This window comes from Dipteris shenzhenensis, chromosome 2, assembly GCF_047967505.1.
Source record: "Dipteris shenzhenensis isolate YYH24624 ecotype China chromosome 2, Dip_SZ_1.0, whole genome shotgun sequence".
Classification (NCBI taxonomy): domain Eukaryota; kingdom Viridiplantae; phylum Streptophyta; class Polypodiopsida; order Gleicheniales; family Dipteridaceae; genus Dipteris; species Dipteris shenzhenensis.
The window spans coordinates 20,468,407-20,491,005 of record NC_141597.1 but is presented as its reverse complement, the minus strand read 5'-3'; the positions used below and the strand labels follow the sequence as shown (position 1 = coordinate 20,491,005).

General features: G+C 42.7%; 1 protein-coding gene across 5 annotated transcripts in view; it reads left to right on the top strand.

The window, feature by feature from the left end:
* The window catches only part of LOC147904461 (Chaperone DnaJ-domain superfamily protein), an 86,964-nt gene that overhangs the window by 51,750 nt on the left and 12,615 nt on the right, over nucleotides 1-22,599 (top strand). For all 5 annotated transcript variants that reach the window (XR_015542281.1, XR_015542283.1, XM_087386596.1 and 2 more), the window contains exon 8: nucleotides 15,173-15,293. Coding sequence is in view for 3 of the 5 variants with exons in the window: in XM_087386596.1 (XP_087242722.1) it covers nucleotides 15,173-15,293 (121 nt within the window). In the remaining 2 variants the exon portion in view is untranslated. The remainder of the gene's footprint in view (nucleotides 1-15,172; nucleotides 15,294-22,599) is intronic.

Genomic DNA, 22,599 nt, shown 5'->3' with positions numbered 1-22,599 from the left:
TCTAGAGATTATGAAAATATGCAATCCGAGATCTTTCAAAACAAGATCCACTATCGGATATCTTGTATAAACTTGTGCACAATAAACCGCTCCTATCACATGATCATCCAGCCCTTAGGATCTCTAATCTAGGAACACAAAGTTCCAATCAAGGCACTAACAGACCATCATCACAAGAGATGTGGTAACCCTCCCAAAGATTGAGTCTAGACCATACGCATATGGATGAGGGAGATTCCATGAATTCTCACCTCACTAAGCTTCAGCATCTGAGGGAACAATGGCTGAATATTGATGAAGTCATTCCGGATTCAGAGATGATCACCATCACTCTGAATTCTCTTCTTGAGTCCTATCTCGGTTTCCACACCTCGCTGAATTTGTCATTGAGGGGGGGCAGCAATGCTCTCTCTTTTCACGAGTTGGTAGGACTTCTGTTGCAGGAGGAGCAGACTCGCAGAAATATGGCAACCTGGGCTGGTGAGCATGCCATGCTTTCCAAGTTCAAGCCCAAGGGTAAAGGACAGCAAAAGCCACATGCCAATCAGCCCGCACATCAGCATAAAGCTGTTTTAGGACAGCCCTCTTATAAGGCAAAGGGTGATGCAGATAAGTAGAAAAAGAAGGGCATTTGTCATTATTGTAAGAAGCCAGGTCATTATATTGGAGAATGCAAGAAGTGCATAGCCAAAGAGAAGAAAAAGGATTCAGGTATGGTTGTGTTAGATGCATTAGCTCCACATTCTCATGATGGGGGAGATGTTGCAACCAACTTTGTGGAAGAGCACTATGCCTTTCTGTCTTGCACTTCAGATTTTTCAGTGGGTACTTCAGATGTTACAGCCACTAATGATGATGACCCTTATGCTTTTTTGACTTGCAGCTATGATCCTTCAAAGGATGCATGCTCTCTCAGTGTTAATGAGACATTGAATACTTGGTATTTTGATAGTGGTGCTTCAAAGCACATCACTTCCAAGAAGAGTCTTTTTGCATCTCTGCACCCACCACCCACCAAAAAGAAGGTGACTTGTGCAAATAATTCTTCTTATTTAGTGTGTGGAGTGGGAGACATTATTCTCACATCCACTGATGGCACAGATTTCAGAATTTCAGATGTTCTCTATGTGCCAGGCATAAAGAAGAATTTGCTTTCAGTGTCCTCACTCAATAGAGGAGGATTTCAGGTTGTTTTTTATGATGATAAGTGCGTAGTCAAAGACAAAGAGAATGACGTTGTTTGGCACTTTGTATCGGGGTCTTTTTCAACTTGATCTATATGAAAAAAGATCTGATCTTGCATTATCAGTGAGCACTCCCACTGTTGCGATGCAGAATGCGGAGCTATGGCATGCCAGGTATGGGCACATGAGCTATGGCAGCTTAATGACACTGCAGAAGCATGATATGGTTGATGCATTGCTTCCTTGAGAGTCGCCTCCTCCTCATGCATGTGAAGGTTGCATCCTTGGCAAGATGCATAGACTTCCTTTCAAGAAGGATGGTGCTGTGAAAGCTACACGGAAATTACAGCTTATTCATAGTGATGTCTGCGGTTCCATGAGGACACCTGCTTTTGGGGGCTATCTTTATTTTGTTACATTCATAGATGACACTTGGGTTTATGATCTCAAGGAAAAATCATAAGTGTTTATGCATTTCAAATACTTTGTGGCTATGGTTGAGAATGAGACAGGACTCAAGGTGCAGCCACTTCGCATAGATTGAGGGGGAGAGTATATGTCTCATGAATTTGAGGCATTTTTTAAGGAGAAAGGTATCACGCATCAGCTTACAGTTAGGCTTACATCTCAACAGAATGGCAAAACTGAGCGGGAGAATCGCATTGCCATGGAGATGCATAGATGCATGCTTACAAGTAAGAAGTTGCCTCACAGATTTTGGCTTGAAGGCCTCATGTGTGCCAACTATATTTTGAATCGGGCTCCTACAAAGGCTTGGCATGGGAGAAAGCCTTTAGTGGACCATTTCAAAGTTTTTGGTTGTGTTGCATATGCCCACGTGCTTGTGGAATTTCGACACAAGTTGTTAGATAAGGCACTTAAATGCATTTTTGTGGGATATAGTTCACAAAGCAAAGGCTATCATCTCTACAATCCTGCTACACGCAAGATTTTTGTTAGTAGAGATGTTATATTCTCTGAAAATTCAGCACATACACATGCTGAATTTCAGATTCCAGCTTCTTCAGATGATGTGTTTGAGGGGATGCTTCCTATAGCATTTAATTCCCCCGCTGAAAATCAGAATTTGCAGCAACCTCCTCCTGATCCACACTCCCTGATTCAGCCACCGGCTGATTTTGTACTTCCATAGGGTGTGGATGAAGTTGTCAGGCAAGAGATTCAAGAGATACACGCAGCCAAAACAGTCCCGAATTGGTTGCTACAGACTCTCATGGAGAGTAAGCTTGAGGCCCCATTGCCTGGCAGAACTCGTAGTGCAGTAAGGCACGCAGGGGGGGCTCTTTCAGTTGAGAACTCTTCCCTCTCTCAAGAGATTCACGAGGGCCCAAGACAATCGTCGGGCTGCACCCCTTCGAAGGTTTTTATTACTTGAGAGAAAACTGAGTACATGAGTTTAGCGTAGAAGCTGTCGTACAAAATCCAACGTGAATGAATCGTTACATGAGCTCTCAGGCTCCCTTTCTTGGCAACAAGCCACTCGTCAAATTCTACTTTATTTTGCTAATTACATGCCACTAAGGGCAACTCCGGAGTCTTTGAAGCACTTGGTCACGCGAACCGCCTCCTAGACTCTTGGTAGGCTCCCGTAGCGCTTAGGAGAGTCACTCTTCCTAGTACCTGCAATAATTAATTAAAGCGCACCATCATGGCACATATTAATTGTTAGCACTTTGCATGCAAATAACACACTGTGGACTAATTCTAGTCACGGTGGGCGTCCCCACTAAACACATGTGCACACATAACAAATATAATAAATATATTTATTCTCTGGTTGACCGGAGTCAACACTCTTGATCATAATTAAGAGGCTTTGACCAAGGGTCGAGGCGCCTTAATTATAGTCAAGTCTCTCCAACCGAAGTTGGCACATCTTGGTTAACCGTAGTTAACCCTCTTGGCAATAAACCAAGTCTCGTTGACCGAAGTCAACACTCTCTGACCGTAGTCAGTTTTGTGGTTCTCTAGTTAACTGTGGTTAACCCTCTTGGTAATAAACCAAGTCTCCCCAACCGAAGTCAGGTTTACTTGACGAGAGTCAAGTATCTTTGACCGTAGTCAATTCTTTGACCATAATTAACACACATGAAAACTCTTTAATTATGATCAAATAAATGGTCAACTGTACTTTGACTTAGGATATTTACATGATGGTGACATTTCCTCGGCTTCTATTCAGTTGACCTCAACTGAAAAGCTTCTTTGTAAACATCCAAAAGTTGTGGATGATCGGACAACATGTCTTCATCCATTCACTTGGCATCTAATGCCGTATAATTCTTGAATTTTACAAGATACCTGTACAATTCCTTGCCCTGAGGGCCTTTGCGTACAGTATGGTACACAATCTGCTTTGGCTGAAGGACCTCCTCTAGCTCATCCACTTCTGGTGGATCCTTTGATACTAACTCTGTAGGTTCCGGCCCCTGGAATTTCTTTAGAAGACTCATATGGAATGCATTGTGAATCCTCCAATGCTCTGGCAATGCCAACCTGTATGCAACCTCATTTATTCTTTTTGTAACCCTGAAAGGGCCATAATATCTGAAAGATAACTTTGCATACACTTTTTGTTTGCCTTTAAACTTGCGGAGCCTAGCTTTCTCGAACTTTAAAAGTACCCAATCCCCTTCCTTGAGATCTAATTGTCTCCTATGCTTATCTGCAGCTCTTTTATGTTTCTCTTGAGACCTTTCAATTGCTGTCCGGACTTGGCTGTAAGCTGTCTGGAGGTCTCGCACAAACTAATCAGCTGCAAATATTTCATCCTTGGTCCTTAGGATAGGTGGCAGAATCACCTTCCCATAAATGATTTCAAAGGGGGCTTTCCCTGTAGAGCTGTGTATTGTATTATTGTAAGCAAACTCTACCAATGGTAGGTACTTTTCCGAATCTGAACCTTGGTCACCCGCGTAGCATTTCAGCATTATCCAATGCTGTAGAATTTGCTACTTCACTTTGACCATCTGTTTGGGGATGGAAAGAAGAAGAAAAATTCAGATTCATTCCCATGTTATCAAATAAAGCTCTCCAGAATAGACTGGTCATTCTGGGATCTCGATCACAGACAATGGACTTAGGCATACCATGGTGCTTAAAGATTTGTGCCATGAAAAGTTTAGCCATATGATCTACCTTTATGGTTTTGCGAACGGAATGAAATGAGCTTGCTTGCTGAATTTATCAATGATAGTACGAATCCCATCATTCCCTGACTTTGATCTTGGCAAATAAAAAATGAAGTCCATTGTAATACTTTCCCACGGTGCCTGAGGCACGGGAAGAGGCATAAGTAGGCCAGGTGCCTTCCGTCTATCATACTTCACTTTCTGACACGTAAGGCATTCAGTAACAAACTGATGTATATCTTTTCGCATCCTTGGCCAAAAGAAATACCTCTCTAGTGCTAGAGTTGTTGCTGTAATTCCTCTATGTCCAGCATAGGGAGGTGCATGGCATTCCTCCAAAATCTTTTTCCTCATCTCCTGGGTGATGCATAGGCAATCATCTTTCATTAGATACCCATCTTTCAGGGAATAGTGACTGGTGGATTGCCCCTCTTGCATTTGCTGTAAAATCTCACCAAAATCTGCATCATTAGCATATTGCTCCCTCATGCCTTCCACGTCCTGATGATAAGCAATAGTCACATTATTGACCTGGGGTCTTCGGGACAAGGCATGTGCCACTCTGTTCCGAATTCCTGGGGTATGGACAATCTGAAAATGATACATTGACAGCATATTTGCCCATTTCATATGCTTCTCGGAAAGTTTTGTCTGAGTTAGAAAGTATCTCAGACTTTGTGATCTGTTTAAACAGTAAAATCTGCACCCAAAAGATAATGCTTCCATGTATGGATGGCATGGATTACAGCCAATAACTCTTTCTCATAGATTCCCAGATATCTCTCTGCATCCCGGAGTCTCCTGCTCTCATAAGCCACTACATGACCATTCTGATGCAATGCAGCCCCAACACATTCCCCACAAGCATCACAATCCACATCAAATGGTTGATACAAATCTGGAACGATTAAGATTGGCCCTGTAGTCAGCCTCTCCTTGAGTGTGGTGAAGGCTGTCTTTTGAGGAATTTCCCATCTAAAAGCTGCATTTTTCTTAGTAAGATCGTGGAGTGGAGCGGCTATATCCACAAAATGCCTGATAAATCTTCTGTAGTAAGAATACAGGCCTAGGAAACTTCGAACTTCATGCATAGTTTTCAGCTCTGGCCATTCCTGGATGGCACGGATCTTTGCTGGATCCATTTGTATCCCATTCTTGGATATTATATGCCCCAGATAATGGATTTCTTCCAAGAAGAATTCACTTTTCTTGCTGTTTGCATAGAGCTGATGATTTCTCAGCTCTTGAAACACTATAGCAAGATGTTCCTTGTGCTCTTGTTCGGACTTAGAAAAGACAATTATGTCATCGAAGAAGGTACCAGTGAATTGTTTGTAGGGTCAGAAGATACGATCCATCATCCTATTGAAGGTAGCTGGGGCATTTGTCAATCCAAAAGGCATCACTAAGTATTCATACAACCCGAATGTAGTGCAAAAAGCTGTCTTATGCACATCTTGCGGTTGTATCCTGACTTGATGATGGCCACTCTTCAAGTCTATCCTGTTGAAAACTGAAGCTCCATTTAACTGATCCAGCACATCATCAATGTGCGGAATAGGGAATCTATTCTTAATGGTCATTTTGTTCAGTGTGCGGTAATCAACGCATATACGGAATGAACCATCTTTCTTCTGTACTAGCAGTATAGGGGAAACTGGGCTGAATCAACCCCTTGGACAACAAGTCCTGCACCTGAGTCATAATCTCTTCTCGCTGAGTTGCACTAACTCTGTATGGGGGCCTATTGGGTGGCTCGCTGCCAGGAATGAGTTCTATGCCATGATCCTTAGGTCTCTGAAGGGGTAGCTCCCCTGGCAAAGTGTCAGAAAAGCAATCTTTAAAATTTTCAAGGAACTGAAATTTATTTCGATCTGCCTCACTTATTTCAGCATGCATTTTCACATCTCTCTCTTTTACAAAAATCATGTAAGCTGAAATTGCAGACTTTATTTCTTTTCCAACCGAACTATTTGATACAATGGGAATAGTTTCCCCTCAATTCCTAGCAACCACAGATATACTTTGCCCCTATGTACAAACTCCAGCACTCTTTCAGGAAGAGTCAACTTCACTGCCTTGCGATGGAACCAAGGCATACCCAAGACTACATCATGATGTTTCAGTGGAGAAATGAAGAAGTCTTTCTGATCCACATAACTCTGTACATGAAGACGGAGCTTCCCTATCAAGGGAGTGACTGGCACAGGGTTTCCACAAAACATCTGATCGGCATCCAAAGCCCTGCCCAACTCCTCCGTCTTTATTCCCAGCCTCAGGGCTAGGTCCTCTGATATGAAATTATCAGTAGCCCCTGGATCAAATAAAATCAGCGCTTGCTGGTCTCTGACTTTGCCCCATGATAGCAGCAATTCTCGTTCTTCTGGGTTTGAAACATGACCCAGTATGTCAGGAATTCCTCCTGCCATTGGCTTTTGCGGTCCTCGTGGCTTCTCTGCCTCTTTTCCCTTCGAAGTTGAAGGCTTTTCTGGGCACTGGGCGGCCACATGCAAGTTTCTCACACACACACTGTGTGCAACTGATGCACGTTGCCTTTGCTTTTCAAAGAGAAAAGTTACCTCAACAAGAGGTATCTTGCATTCACAACTTGTGCCAGTAATGGGCTGTCAACTCAAGGCATATACCCACAAAGTACTGAGTATGCAAAAAAAAAAACACTGAGTATGCATTTGATTCCCTTTTCCTGAGTACAAAGGCATGCATTCCTTGTGCAATTTTCTGATTTTTCGCTAATTTCTGCCTTTTTTTTTCTGACAGTAAATACTCTCTCAGATAGGCGAGAACTACTAGCAGATTCAGTCTCTGCAACTGTCTTTTTTTTTCTTTTCTTTTTTTTGGGTGGAGAGTAACTAGATGAAGTAACCGGCTGGTTACTCTAACCAGACTAACTGGCTCTGGTCTGGTTAGCTCTCAATTGGACCTCAACCATCTGTAGCCTAGTTAAGGTATGGTCTGGTTAACTAAAACTAAGGTTAGTTGGTCAGACCTGGTTCGACTAACCAGTCTAGTTTGGTTAGACCAACTAACTGAACCTCTAACCAGGGTTAACTAACCAGAGTTAGTCTAGCCACTGGTTTGCCACCTCAGCAGTCCAGTTGGCAGTCCAGGTCAGCTGCCATGTGTCTTGCCATGTCATCACTCTGCATGTGCTGCCACGTCAGCATTAGCTCCCACTGCCACGTCAGTTGGACCTGCTGGTTGCCACGTCAGCTCGCATGTGTGGCTGCCACGTCACATGTGTGCCATGTGTAAGCGCCACGTCAGCTCTGTGCATACCTGCCACATCACGTGCCTGCTGCTCATCTGCCACGTGTACTCCTAGCTAGCACCCTGGCCACATCAGCAAAGCCACGTATCCCTAAGGTTTCATACCTTGGTTGGCTGGGCAGCGTCGTGCCTCGCGCCTGCGCCCTCTGTCGCGGGACTTCTATTAGCGCTCAGCATCACCGAAAAAATGGAACGATGGCTAGACCCGCTGCTTTGCACCCTCTCTACACCTTTCTAGCGATTGCGAATCAACGCCTGCAACTTGACGCACAACATCAGAGGCTCCAAACGATGAACAAAGTATTCTGCTCACGACAAGACCTCCGAATAAAATCTCGTGGCTTGTACTTGCTACGTGAACGGAATCTCTGCATCAGTCTTTCCATCAACGGAACTGCTTGCTTCTCGTTCATTTCATCTTCTTCCTCTGCTCATGGTCCCGCGTTGCTACGCTAATCCCTGTCCGAGCCTTGGCATAGAGAGTATGGCCATGCTTACTAGTCGCTGCTGCACTCATCGCATCTACCAACAAGAGTGCGATCAAGGTAGCTTCAAGCATAGATTTTATTTTTTTCATCACAAATTCATTAGTGCCTAATGTAATCTACCCGTAAAGGATTGCCAAAACCCTCCACGTAAAATACAGCAAAGACTCTTTGATTTCTCCCCCCCTCTCCCTCTCTCAAGAGATTCACTAGGGCCCAGGACAATCGTCGGGCTGGACCCCCCCGAAGGTTTTTATTACTTGAGAGAAAACTGAGTACATGAGTTCAGCGTAGAAGCTGTCATACAAAATCCAACGTGAATGAATTGTTACATGAGCTCTCAGGCTCCTTTTCTTAGCAACAAGCCACTTGTCAAATTCTACTTTATTTTCCTAATTACATGCCACTAAGGGCAACTCCGGAGTCTTCGAAGCACTTGGTCACACAAGCACTACGAAGCAAACCTTGGGCCTATGCAATAGCTGCCCAGGCCCGTCACGCAGCCGGCCTTCGATGTGGCGGCTTAAGTTGTTGCCTTGATCGTATGGGAAGTGTTGGCTTAACTACAAGGACAATCAACTCATAGCAAACAGGAGAGGCCATGAATCCTGCAAAAATGTTTCAAGTCATCTTGAATGGACTAGAAGAAGGACACCTACTACTCCATCCTTAAACTCTTTACTAGCTGCTCCAGTGTACAATGAATTGTGAAAAAACTTATTCCACGATACGCTGTATATTGTCCAAGTGCAATTGAACTTGCATTGAAGGCTTTGATACCAAATGACAAAGGCACAAAAAAACCATTTCTGCTCTACTAGGAGAATCATAAGTTTTTGCATCAATTTTTACTCCCAGCCTTGCTATGCAGTCACACACACTATTCAACACACCATCAATTTCAGTTCATGTGTGTTTTTTCTACAAAGCTCCCAATCCCCCTTGATTGATCTAGATGCCATATGCCAACTAATTAAGGCTTTACTTAGATGCCCCCCTTTTACCCCCTTCTTGGGATACATTAAAATCCTATTTGCCCCTAAGCACCATTCATAAATAGAAGCACCTAGGCCTTTGGCCTTAGACCAACCTAGTCATGTAAATCACCCTCACCAAGGACCTAGACATAGACATTAAACCGCTTTAACCATAATACATAAAACACAACACACATTATTATTTTTCCCCTAAAAAGATTATTTCATTAAGTATGAATGAAAGCTGCAAGAGCAAGCTCAAATGCGGAGTACATCATGTCATGCATGATAGAAAAAACAGCTCAAAAGGACCTAACAAAAATCCAAGGTGGAGGCTGAAAATACCACCTCAACCCAAAAGAAGACTGAGAGAAGAACCCAAAAGAAGACTGAGAGAAGAACGGAGATCCTCTCCAAACTCTGATAAAAGTATCTCTCCTAGCTGTAGCTGCTCTAGAAGATCCCTACATACTCGCCCAGATGGCCATTAGTGTGTGTATAGTATCAGTCCAAATACTGGCCATAGACTGGGAAGGGTGAACCTGTGAATTCTCCATCGCCTCCGTACATTTGGCCCTCCAAATATGTCAAGCTGCAATGCTAGCCAGAATCTCCCCAAGATGTGTCTACCGAGGCATGAGCAGCTCTGAAAGGAATGAAGGGAACATCCTGGAGAGAGCATGACTGTTATTGTATAATGAAGGCTAAGTTTGAGTCATGTCCCTCGAAAAACACCTGAGGGCCAGTAAGAGATAACCATGCCATTGATCCCCAAGTCATAAAGAAGGGTACTCTATGAAATATGTAAACAATCCTGGCAACACCCTTCCAAATCGTCCTCGCCTGTCTGCACTCCCAAAGGCAATGCTGAACTGACTCAATTGTTGCGTGGCATCGAGGACAAGTAGGGTCAGGTCCGAACCTGGATCTCCACAGGTTCACTAGAAAGCCAAAAGAAGAGAAAGACTTGAAGCTTGAAGAGGGTGGTAACATGGATGCCTATCTCACTAATGTGAAGGATTTGAAAGAGCAGTTGGCCAACATTGATGAGATTATGCCTGATTCTCAGCTTGTTTCTAATACCCTTGATGGGTTGCGTGATTCATATCAAGGCTTTGCTACTACATTGAGGTTGGTTGCAGGGGGTGATGCCAATCATTTCTCATTTGACTAGTTGGTTTCTCTTCTTCTTCAGGAGGAGCAAAGTCGTGCGAATTGCAATGCTTCTATGGCTAGTGATCAAGCATTTGCTGCCCATCACAAACACAAAGGTAAAGGCAAGGTTTCAGTTGGGAAACCTCTCATTCCCATGCTGATCATTCACATGGTGCCTCTTCCTTCAAGGGATAACAAAAAGTAGAGATGTGATTATTGCAAGAAACCTGGGCATGATATTTTTGAATGTAGGAAGCACATAGCATCTGAAAAGAAGAAGAAAGAGTCTGATCTTGTAGTATTTGGTTCTTCTAGTGTAGAAGATCAACATGAGTCAGCTGATTTTACACAAGACCAGCATTGGGATTTCTTGGTTACATGTCAGTATTATCTTGATGTTCATGATGCTTGTATGGCAGTTTCAGATGTTCATGATGCTTGGTTCTTTGATAGTGGTGCTAGCAAGCATATCACTTTCTACCGGAAGTTATTCAGCTCATTAGAGCATACATCTCAGGGGGGCAGTGTCACATGTGCCAATAATGCATCATATACCATGAAAGGTATTGGGCAAGTTGCTCTTACTTCTGTCTCTTTACTCTAGAGCATGTGCTTTATGTTCCAGGCATTGGTAAGAACCTCATTTCTATTTTTGCCATTGCTACATGTGGCTTTCAGGTTCTTTTTGATGGTGTTAGGTGTACAAAGTATGATGCTACACATGCCTTTACCATGGTCTTGACTGGCACATTGACTAGAGGTCTTTATAGACTTGATGCTTATGACAGATGTTTGGATGATGATGCTGTACTTGCAGATGCACATGCCTTTGCTCTTGATTCTACCATGGCAGATACCCATTTGCAGCATGAGAGGTTTGGACACCTCAATTTTGGAGCCTTGGTGAAGTTATATGAGGAGGTATGGTTGTTGCTCTTCCCAAAATGCATATGCCTACAAAGCATGTTTGTGAACCATGCTCGCTTGGTAAGATGCACCGTGCTGCGTTTCCCAAGGATGGGAGTGTTGGTGCTTCACGCAAGCTTTATTTGGTTCATAGTGATGTTTGTGGATCCATGAGGGTTGCAACTCTTGGGGGATTCTATTATTTTGTTACTTTTATTGATGATTTCACCAGGTACACTTGGATTTTCGCATTGAAATCCAAATCTGAAGTTTCTTCATGCTTCAAGCACTTCATTGCCTTGGCTGAGAATGAGAGTGGGCTGCACATTGCTCACCTTAATACAGACAGGGGGGGTGAATACATGTCAAACGAGTTTGCTGTTTTTTTGGCTTCTTGTGGCATAAATCATCGATGCACGGTGCCTTATACTCCTCAACAGAATCTTGTGGCTGAGCGGAAAAATAGATCAGTGATGGGAATGGCTAGGTGCATGTTGAATCCAATTCAGCTTGTATGGCCTTCATCCAACAATCATTCTAAAAGGAATCTTGATGACATAATGGCTCTTCATTGCATGCTGTAGCAACCAAAGCATAAGCAACAAAACTAGCATGCTCTTTTCGGACAGCGGCTCTAGTACAGGTTGGCAAAGGAGTATCTTGTTTGCTGTCTTTTAGGGTGTCAAGGAGCCAACGGGGTACCTTTTTGGGCTCCTAAATTTCAGCTCTTTCCTGGTCAAGAGCCCTGTGCAAATGATCCTGATCAATGAGAGGCATATCAGGCTGAATTTCTGGCTGCACATGACCAACAGAGGGAGGAGGTACAACCTTAGATGGAACATCATTCCGAGCATCGGATGGAAACAAAGGCATCAAGCTGTCAAATATGTGAGGGGCATCAACAACGGGCTGTTTTTGACAGTCCAGCAAAGGCATAGTGGAAGATTCATCAAACGCAACATCCCGACTGACAAAACACTTGCCCGTGTGGGAGTGATATAACTTATAGCCCTTGCTTTCTGAACTATACCCAATAAAAATGCACTCGACAGCTTTATCATCCAACCTAGGGCGTGTCTATGAAGGCACATGAGCATAAGCTAAGCATCCAAAAGTCCTCATGTGGGAAATGTGAGGATTACGACCCGTCCAAGCCTCATAAGGTGTGATAGTCTGCAATGCCTTTGTAGGACATCTATTCAAGATGTCATTTGCACACATGACCACATCCAACCACAACTTGTTAGGCAAGTGTTTGCCATCCATCAGAATAACACTTGGGATTTGTGTGATTTGCCTCTTGGCAAGAATGTTATTGGAACTAAGTGGGTTTATAAAATCAAACGGAAAGCTGATGGTTCAGTGGACTGTTACAAAGCCTGTCTTGTTGCTAAGGGCTATGCTCAGACAGCAGCATGGCATTGACTTTGAGGAGACTTTTGCTCCCACTTCTAGGATCACTACTATTCACATTGTTATTGCCTTTGCTACCCAATTTCATTGGCAGATACATCAGCTTGATATCAAGACAGCTTTCCTTCATGGGTATTTGCAGGAAGAGGTCTATGTTTCCCAACCTCCTGGCTTTGAGGTTGAAGGTTTTGAAAGCAAGGTATGTTGCTTGAAAAAGGCCGTCTATGGATTGAAGTAGGCACCTTGGGCTTGGTATTCCAAAATTCATACTCATTTGCTCACACTTGGCTTTCATAACAGCCCTACAGAGGCTACCCTTTACATCCGCAAGTGTGGGACAGATTTTCTGATTTTAGTCCTTTATGTGGATGACATGCTTGTGACTGAGACACATGCTCAGCAAATTGCAGATTTTAAACTTGATTTGCAGCAGACATTTGCTATGTCTGATCTTGGTCTTCTGCACTACTATCTAGGCATCTAATTTGCTAGCAGTGAGGGGGGCATTTTGATGTCACAATCCAAGTACATTGGACAGCTTTTGCAGCGTTTTCAGTTTGAGGATTGCGAGCCAGTATCCATACCATTAGAGCCTTGTTTTCAATTCTCTTCTGAGGATGGCAACGGTACATGTGATGTCACTCTCTATCAGCAGACAGTTGGTTGTTTGATTTACCTATGCCATACGAGACCTGATCTACAGTATGCTGTCTCACAGTTGAGCAGATATATGCACAGCCCATCTATGCACCGTTGGCATGCCGTGAAGCGTGTTTCATATATCTTAAAGGCACTCAGCATATAGGCCTTCTTTATGGGACTGATACTTCACTTGTCATGCATGGATTCACTGATAGTGATTGGGCTGGTTGTTCGAACACTCATGTGTCACATAGTCGCAACTGTTTTATGCTTGGTACTTCATGTGTTTCTTGGTTTAGCAAGAAGCAGAGTACAATTGCTACTTCTACCTGTGAAGCTGAGTACAGAGCAGCCTTTACAGCTACAGTGGAGTGTATTTGGCTTCGGAAGCTACTTGTAGATCTTTGTGCATGTCAGTTTGCTCCGATCGTCATCTTCACTGATAGCCAGAGTGCTTTGGCTGTTGCACGGAATCTTGTTTTCCATGCTCGCACAAAGCATATTGAGGTTCACTATCACTATGTCAGAGAGCGATTATCAGCAGGTGATATTGAGTTGTCTTATGTTCCTATTGAAGACAACTTGGCAGGTCTTTTTACGAAGGCTCTACCTCGACCTAAGTTTGAGACTTTTTGGCAAGCTTTAAACTTAGTACCTTTTGTAACTTGATCTGTTAGACTCTGTACAGTCATTGGTTGCTATATCCCTATATGGGCTGAAGTATCCCGGACATGGCTCAGGATACCTAGATATCTAATGTCATGGTTGCACATGTTCATCCTATACCATGGAGGGGGGGTTGTAGGCTATTTTATGGGCTATCCATAGGTGCCACTTATTCCTTGGTATGTGCCTTGTAGGCCTAGTTATAGTCAATTAGGACTATTGGTACAGTTAGTTCATGTACCATCTAGGTTTGTTAGGGCACTTAGTCCAATTAGGGTAGTTAGCCCTAGGGTTTTGTTATGTTGGCTCTCCCTTGAGCCTCCTCACTTGGACTTGCAGCATTTTTATTACAGCAGCTCATTTTTTGGCTTCTTGCACTCATTTTTGAGCTTCCATTGCTTCCTACACCCAACAAACAAGACACTAGAAACACATGTATTACACTTCTAGGGTCTAGATCTATGATGACAAGGCAATGCCACATGGCAGGCCGAAATTTCGTACTGGCCCATTGTGGTCATAAGCTACCCTAGTTGAGCTTATGCGATGTCAAATTTTGAAATGATCACTTGTTGGTCCAGAAATTATATGAGTGAGTATGCAAAATTGAGCATTAACCTCTGAGAACCAATAGCTCAAGCATGTTTGAAGTCAAGTTAGAACATGAATATGACTAACCTTTGCAATTGCAAGGCCAATGCTATGATGATTCTAACCTACAAGATCATTCCATTGAAACATCTTACAGCTACAACGTGATTTGCAGTGATGTGAAGCCATAAAATTTTGTTTAACTTTGTGATTGGATAGTGTATTCCATTTGAGATTATTAATTCTCATTTAAATAGTTTTTAGTTGCTGATCACATGTTACATTTGTAGTGTTTGACCTTGTTTCATATTACAGTTTTATGATTATGTGGAAGGCCTTCTTTTGCATGTTTACAGAACAAACAATGTGATTGACTTTGGGTATAGAAGAACAATCTATACACTTACTAGAAAAACCTTGAGCATGCAACATATTCAGTATCTATAATATTTTGCTTGCACTTTGCTAGAGACATTGAAGTTTTGTTACAAAGTTTGCATGGTATTTATCAATCTTAAAAAGAACATGCATTGAATTTTGGAATACAAGGCATGCATCCATCAGATAAGCATCCATTGAATTATGCAAAAATAGCATTGTATGCATCAAACTCATGTGAAATCTAGTGAGTTTTGAATTGTTAGTCACATTTCATCAATTCAAGAACCACATCAAGTTATGCTTTTGTTTGGATTATGTTTTTTTGATTATAGAGAGAATTTAGAGGAGGAGCTCAGCAAGGAGCTAGAATTGCAGATTCAGGGAGGAGAAAAACCATCCATTTGGAACTTGATTGGCATTCAGTTTGTGTTATTCCCTTACACCATGTGCAAGGTCCTTTCACTCTCTCCTGTTTCAATTTGTGTGTGTGCGTGTTTTAGTGCTTGGATAATCACTCCTGCAAACGGTGACTGGTCTGAAAAGGGCTTTTGGTATATAAATGAGAAAATTACAATCTATATGAAAAAGACACAGGTTTATTTAAACCTTCAGCTTATGTTCTGATATGTAGTCCAAGGTCAAGATCTGTTACCTACATCCATCTGGTAAAATACAACCAGGTATTATTGGGACTGCGGGTGTTGCAAGTCCGGACTGCTTGTTATTGCAGCCAAGAGTGCATCAAAGACACATGATGAAGTGAAAGGTGGAAAATGTCTAAAACAAACTTACTAGACAATTATAAAGCATGAAAATGGACAGTGAGTTGGATTGTACAGGAATGTTGGGCTAGGTTATGGTGTATACCAGCCATTACTTGGCTCTATGCAATCTAGGGGCACCTCATGCAAAACTAGCATGTTGCAATCCACCATCCAAACCAATCAAGCAAACCAGACATACCAAGCCAAGAAGATCAGACAAAGCTAGATCGTAGACCGATTTTATATTAAAGGTCAAGGCACATGCAACACATAAGCAAAGTGTAAACAAAAAGGCACTAGAACGGAGTAACATAATCTTGGCACATTTTTGGGCATATTTGTGCAATCAGTAAGAAAAAAAGGAAAGAGCGACCTAAGCAACATATCATGAATTAGTTGTGTGCTAGACAAAATCTAGAAAATATACTAGAAAGAAAAGCAACAGAAGAGAATACTAGTATATAAGTGCTAAAGATGCAGAGCATGCTGAGATCAATTTATTAGAAAAGGTAATTATTCTGCCAAGAAGCCAAACAGCCTAAGTCCAAGTTGTTACATGAACACAATCAGAACATTACAGTTGTAAGACTAACATGAAAGTAAACAAGTCGTATTCCACAAGCTGACCAAGGGACTATCAGATCATCCAAGCATCTAACCTGTATCATAAATGTTAGTTTATAAAGCTCATGTTGCATAGATAGTTACTGACTCTTTCCAAAATGGCTATAACATGCAATTTTACACCATATAGGAGGGTTAATGAATCCAGCTACAATAAATACATTCAACAATGCTGTTACAGTGGTACAACCAAAAAGGCGTCACTGCATATATGAGATAATTTAAAGCGTAGACTAAAAAGTAAGCTAATCAGTCATTGTTATAAAGTTGTTATACCTTTTGCAAGTAACAGCTTACTTTAATGACATAAGTACCACCCAAAAAATGTTCGAGGAAGCCAGCAGTAAAGAGTTAAATGCCCATATGCTATTTTACTATTCCTAAACAGCATACAAAGAACTATGCTAGAAGAGATACTTATCCACAGGCAGTCTCATCCAATCAAGCAAACTGGAAACAAGGACAGCAGTTACAGCATTATACTGTGCCTCACTCAGTCCAATACACACAGGTATTTCAGAGACTCAATTTTAGCTCAGACTGTAGGAATTTATTTGTCATCATTTAAATCAGTCATAAACAGAAGCAAGGAAATGTGTTCCTTACCCAAGACATGTTATAACTCATTTAGAGTCATTTATATATACATCCAGTAGTAGAGATCTGAATTATTAGCAAAGAAAATAACTGGAGGGGGGCTTTTGTTTAACCCAAATGAATATCCATACATAAGCTCCTTTGTGGTATTATGCGAATTTATTCTTTCCCACATCATCCTATGAGTGCTGGTTATGATAGTTGGTATAAACCACATGCAGACCGTCCAATGGGATGGTGAATGTTGAATTTCTGTACTAAAACCTGAAATTCATGATCATTGAGATTCCCTATATCTGTCGAAATTCCACATAGCTCTCTGTCTTTGTGAAATCAGTCCAGCACATGCAACGACTTTAAGTCAGCTATCTCCAATAGAGGCGTGCTCATGAACATATCACTGCTGTAGCAGATAATCAGTAGGCAAGCAATATATTGTCATAACAACCCATCCACTAATTATACTAATGCATATTAGCCTTAGTGGTAACTGTCCCATTGCTCATAAAGCTCAAATCCTCAGATAGACTTGAACACCCCATTAAAGAACTCAGCAGGTGTTATGCTCTAGCCGAGATAGCATGACCTCGGAAAGATCGGTGGGCATTTTCTCTTAGATGACCGATTTCTGTAATATTTAATGTGCGTAAATAAAATGGTCAAGAGAAGTAACTGCCAAGGTCCTAGGTGAGGGTGTAATGGCATTGACTAGGTGGTCTCAGTGCTAAGGCCTAGGTGCACCTAAATGTGTAATAATGCCAAGGGGCAAATGGTTTAATTGTGCCCCAAGAGAGGGGTAAATGGTGTACCAAGTAAAAAGGGCTAAAATGACGACATGTGGCAGAGGGAACCATCTAGGGAGTTGTGGGTTTTGTGGATAGGCATGAGAGACAAAAATTACGTATCAAGATGAAACATGCGATCCACGAAGTTGGCTGGGTGGAGATACGAGATGCCATTGCCCGTGATTGACGAAATCGAAGTAGAGAATTAGCAAAGGTTCGTTTCATTTTGGTATCAGAGCCTATGGTAGAGATCAAAGGTTGGACGAACGGGATGAGAAGTGCAGCGTGATCCGAAGCGATGCGGTGCAAGGAATGCGTGATAATCGGTTGCCCGTGACGACGACCTTCGTGGTGGTTGAGTTCGTTGAGCGGGAGACCTTCGTGGTGGCTGAGTTCGGGTTGCGGGGGATTTCGATGAGGTGTCGATGAACGGAGCAGGCTGACGGTATTCTCCAAACGAACAATAGGCGTAGAGTACAAGTTTGACGAGGGGGAAAGTAGCGGAGCAGATTGGCGTTGTGCTGTGACGGCATGGCGCACTGTTGACGGACGGGCTTTGCGTGGATTTTGTTGTGGTGGCATAAGCGTACTTGTGTCAACGCGGCGCTGGTGGTACAAGTCGATATAATCTACATCGAGTTTTTTCAAGCTTGCCTCACAAGCGGAAGGCACTTACGCAGGCTCTCCTCCATATAAGCGTTGTCCATCGTTTCAAATCAGACCCCGAACACTGGCGAGCGGAACCTTGTCCCGGATTCCTTTTAAAGCCTGCGTGGAGCTTCCAGGGAGCAGTCCTTTTCTCTTTTATATAAATTTTGAGTTTGTAGTCGATTCATTCTGTACAGCAGAGGCTGCCGTTTATTATTCTTGTATAACAAAAGGGGAATCTAAAAAAAAAAAAAACTATTTTCCCTTTTGAAACTATGGAGGCAGAAGGACAAGATTCCAGGGTGAATCCTAGTGAGTCTAGAGCACGGTCACACAACAAATGTCCCATCACACAACACCTACTCTGGTGGGTAGGATTTCAGTATTAGAAGATGCTTTACAGCAAATCATGAACCAGCAGCTTCAAGTGAACGCTGGTCAGAATGAGATTAGGGAGATGGTGCAAGCCTTGTCGGCTAGGCCATCTAGAATTGATAAGGGCAAAGCTCCAGCAGAGAGCAGAGCCAGAGCCCAGTATACACTCATCAGAGCGTGCGAAGGTCAAGGTGCCTATTATTGCCAACTATAGATCGGAGAAGTATGCTGGTCGGATGACCAAGCGCAGTTTTGCAGTTTTGATGTGATCGAGGTTTGGTTACACAAGTGGGAAGAAGCCTTCGCCATTTGTGAAATCAGATCTGATCTAAAGAAAATCCGTGAGGCCACTCACCTGTTTATTGAGGTAGCGGATAGATGGTGGATAAAGCAATAGAAAGATCAAGTTGCCCCTACCACTTAGGAAGGGTTTAAAGCTGAATTTAAGAAACACTTTCTTTCACCTGACGAAGAGTCCCGAGCTTGGGATGCTTATAGAAACCTTCGTTAGAGGAATCTGTCGGTGGCAGAGTACACTGACAAGTTTAGGAAATGTGTTATGAAGATAATAGACCCTCTCCCTATGTCGGTTCAGTTAAAAGACTATATCTATGGACTGAACGACAAAATTAAAATGGAAGTTCGGGCTAAATATGTGACTACATTAGATGAATCTATTGTAGTAGCCCTGAATTATGAGGATGCCAGAGGCAGATCTAGTGGATTTGTGCAGGCAGGGACTCAGTATGAGTACCTGAGAAAAGGGGGATTTCAGAGGAAATGGATTTCAAAGACCAATGTCTCCCAGCCAAGTGGCCAAACCAAGCAGGTGAAGCCGGTTGAGGGACCAGCAAAAACAAGTACCACCGTTGGGGTGAAAAGGAAAATAACTCCAATGGCAGCCCGGGCTTGGTCAAAGTCCTCGTTGACCCCTGAACAAAAAGAGAAAGCTAGAAAAGAAGGATTGTGCTTCGGCTGCCTTCAGCGACATCAGTGGAAAGATTGTCCACTGAATAAAGACAGTCGCACGGCCAATAGGATAATATCTGAATGCGACGCGGAAATGCAGGAGAGTCCCAATGCGGAACATATACAGATGCAATTGGCGGGACCTTCTCAGAGGTTAGTACCTGTGTTGTTAAGTGTGTCTGTTACTAAGTTAGTAAGCGGTGCACCTGATAACATCCTTTCAAAGCCGGCAGCAACGGGGTATACGGTTTTCGATGAGCTCGAGTTGATTAAAATGAAAGGGTAAGTAGCCAGTCATGATGTGATTGTGTTGTTTGACTCAGCGTCAACACACAATGTAATCAACTCGAAGCTTATTAAGAGGCTCAAGTTGAAAACTAGTCCGTCTGACTATGCTTATACGGTCAGGATGGCGAACAGAAGTTCAACTGAAGTATGGGACCAAAGGGTTACCCAGTTGGAACTTCGAATTCAGGACTATGTTGAGAAGCTGGACTTTGAATTGACCAGACTTGCTCACGCAGATATAGCCCTAGGCATTTTGAAAAAATCCAGCCATTGATTGGAAAAAGCATATTTATCAGTTCAAGATGAACGGGGTAGAATATGTTTTGCGAGGTGAAAAGGATTTACCTCGAGGACCATTGATTTCAGCCATGGAAATTCGGAAGACTCCGAAAGAGTTTCTGTGTCTGTGTATAGCATCGGTAGAGTCGATTGATGATGCATCGACTAGCACTGAGGCTACCCAAGATGGGGAATTGGCCGAGTTGGCTAAAGAAATATCAGAGAAGTTCTTTGAATGTTTTAGGGATGAACTACCTTATGGGTTACCTCCAGAGCGGAAAGTTCAGCATAAGATTGAACTGATCCCGGGGGCAGAACCTGTAAATAGACCTCCCTATAGAATGAGTTTTACTGAAGAGGCGGAGGTGCGTAGACAACTGGAAGAATACCTCAAGTTGGGACAGATTCAACCAAGTTTCTCACCTTTTGCTTCGCCAGTGATATTAAAGAAGAAAAAGGATGATACGTTTCGCCTCTGTATAGATTACAGAGCATTGAATAATATCACTGTTAAGCACAGGTATCCGATGTCTCGGATTGATGATTTGCTAGATGCATTACATGGAGCCGTGATTTTCAGCAAGATAGATCTTAAGTGTGGCTAGAGCCGAGGATGTGCATAAAACCACTTTTAGAAGCAGGTTTGGTCATTACGATTTTTTGGTAATGTCCTTTAGACTTACCAATGCTCCAACGACATTCGTCATGCTTATGAACGATTTACTACGTCCGTATATCGGAAAGTTTGTAGTACATTTTATTGACGATATTCTAGTGTTCAGTAAAAGTATTACTGAGCATCGTGAACACTTGAAAATAGTGTTCAGTACTTTGAGGAAAGCCAGTCTTTATGTAAATAAAAAGAAAACTATACTGTGTATGGTTAGGCTTAAATATTTAGGGTACATAATTACTCCACAGGGGGTAGAAATGGATCCGAAGAAAGTGGCTGCGATACTAACTTGGCCAATCCCTCAAAGTCTGACTGCGTTGCGCTCATTCTTGGGATTTGTCCAGTTTTATAGAAGGTATATCAAAGGATATTCCGAAATAGTATCGCCATTGACTGATCTGACCTCAGATAAAGTACCTTTTATATGGGGACAGAATCAACAAGAAAGTTTTAACACCATAAAACAAGCTGTGGTCACAAGACCGGTGTTAAAAATAGTTGATCCCCAGAAACCGTTGTTCCTAGAAACCGATGCAAGTGGCATTGCGGTAGGAGCAGTTCTCCTTCAAGAGGGAAGGCCAGTAGCCTTTGAAAGCAAGAAGCTTTCTCTCTCTCAAAGGAATTGGCCAACTCATGAATTGGAGTTGTATGCTGTTATCCATGCTTTGAAAACATGGAGGCATTATTTGTATGGTTCAGAGTTTTATGTGGATGTGGATCATGATACTCTGAAACATTTTTGTAAACAGCTTGACTTGAGGGGCCGCCAAGCTAGGTGGGCAGAGCTCATGCAGGAGTTTAATTTAACGATTCGGTACCGAAGAGGAAAAGATAATAAGGTTGCTGATGCTTTGTCTCGCATTATGCATAACCTGAGTTTCATGATATTAGAGAGTGCTCTAATGACCGAGATCAGAGAAACTCAAAAGGTGGATGAGTTTGTCTAGAACTTATGGCCTAAAGCTCATGTGTTAAAACCCGGGGAAAATGAAAAGGATGACCTGGCATCCAGAAAAGGCCAAACTTATGCAAGATTAACCATAAGGGATGGTATGCTGAAAAGAAATGGCAAGGTAGTAGTACCTAGTCAGAATGATCTCAGGCAGAGAGTCATTCGACAGTGCCATGATAGCCCATGTGCGGGACATCCAGGGGTCGAGAAGACATATGATCTCGTGAAGCGAGATTTCTTTTGGCCAAAGATGAAAAAGCATATTCATGAATATGTGACACGGTGTTTCTCGTGTCAAGTAAGTAAGGCCGAGCGGGTGAAGCCACCCGGTCTTTTACAGCCCTTGGAGATACCACTAAGTAAGTGGGAGAGCATTTCCATGGACTTTATTGTAGGGCTGCCTACGACACAAGGAGGGTATGATTCTATCCTTGTGGTGGTTGATCGTCTAACCAAGATGGCTCACTTCATTCCGACTAGAGAGTCTGTTAGTGCCCCGCAAGTGGCGGATTTGTTTATTAGACATTTATTTCGTCTGCATGGATTGCCTAGATCCATAGTGTCAGACAGAGATGTTAGATTTACCGGTCATTTTTGGACCGTGGTTTTTGAGACACTAAGGACTGAGTTGGGAATGAGTAGTGGGGATCATCCTGAGACGGATGGTCAGACAGAGAGAGTCAACCAGACTTTAGAGGATATGCTGAGAGCATATGTCTCATTGAGGCAACATACATGGGACAAGTGGTTGCCATTGTTGGAGTTTGCCTACAATGATAGAAAACATTCCTCTACAGGGTTCAGT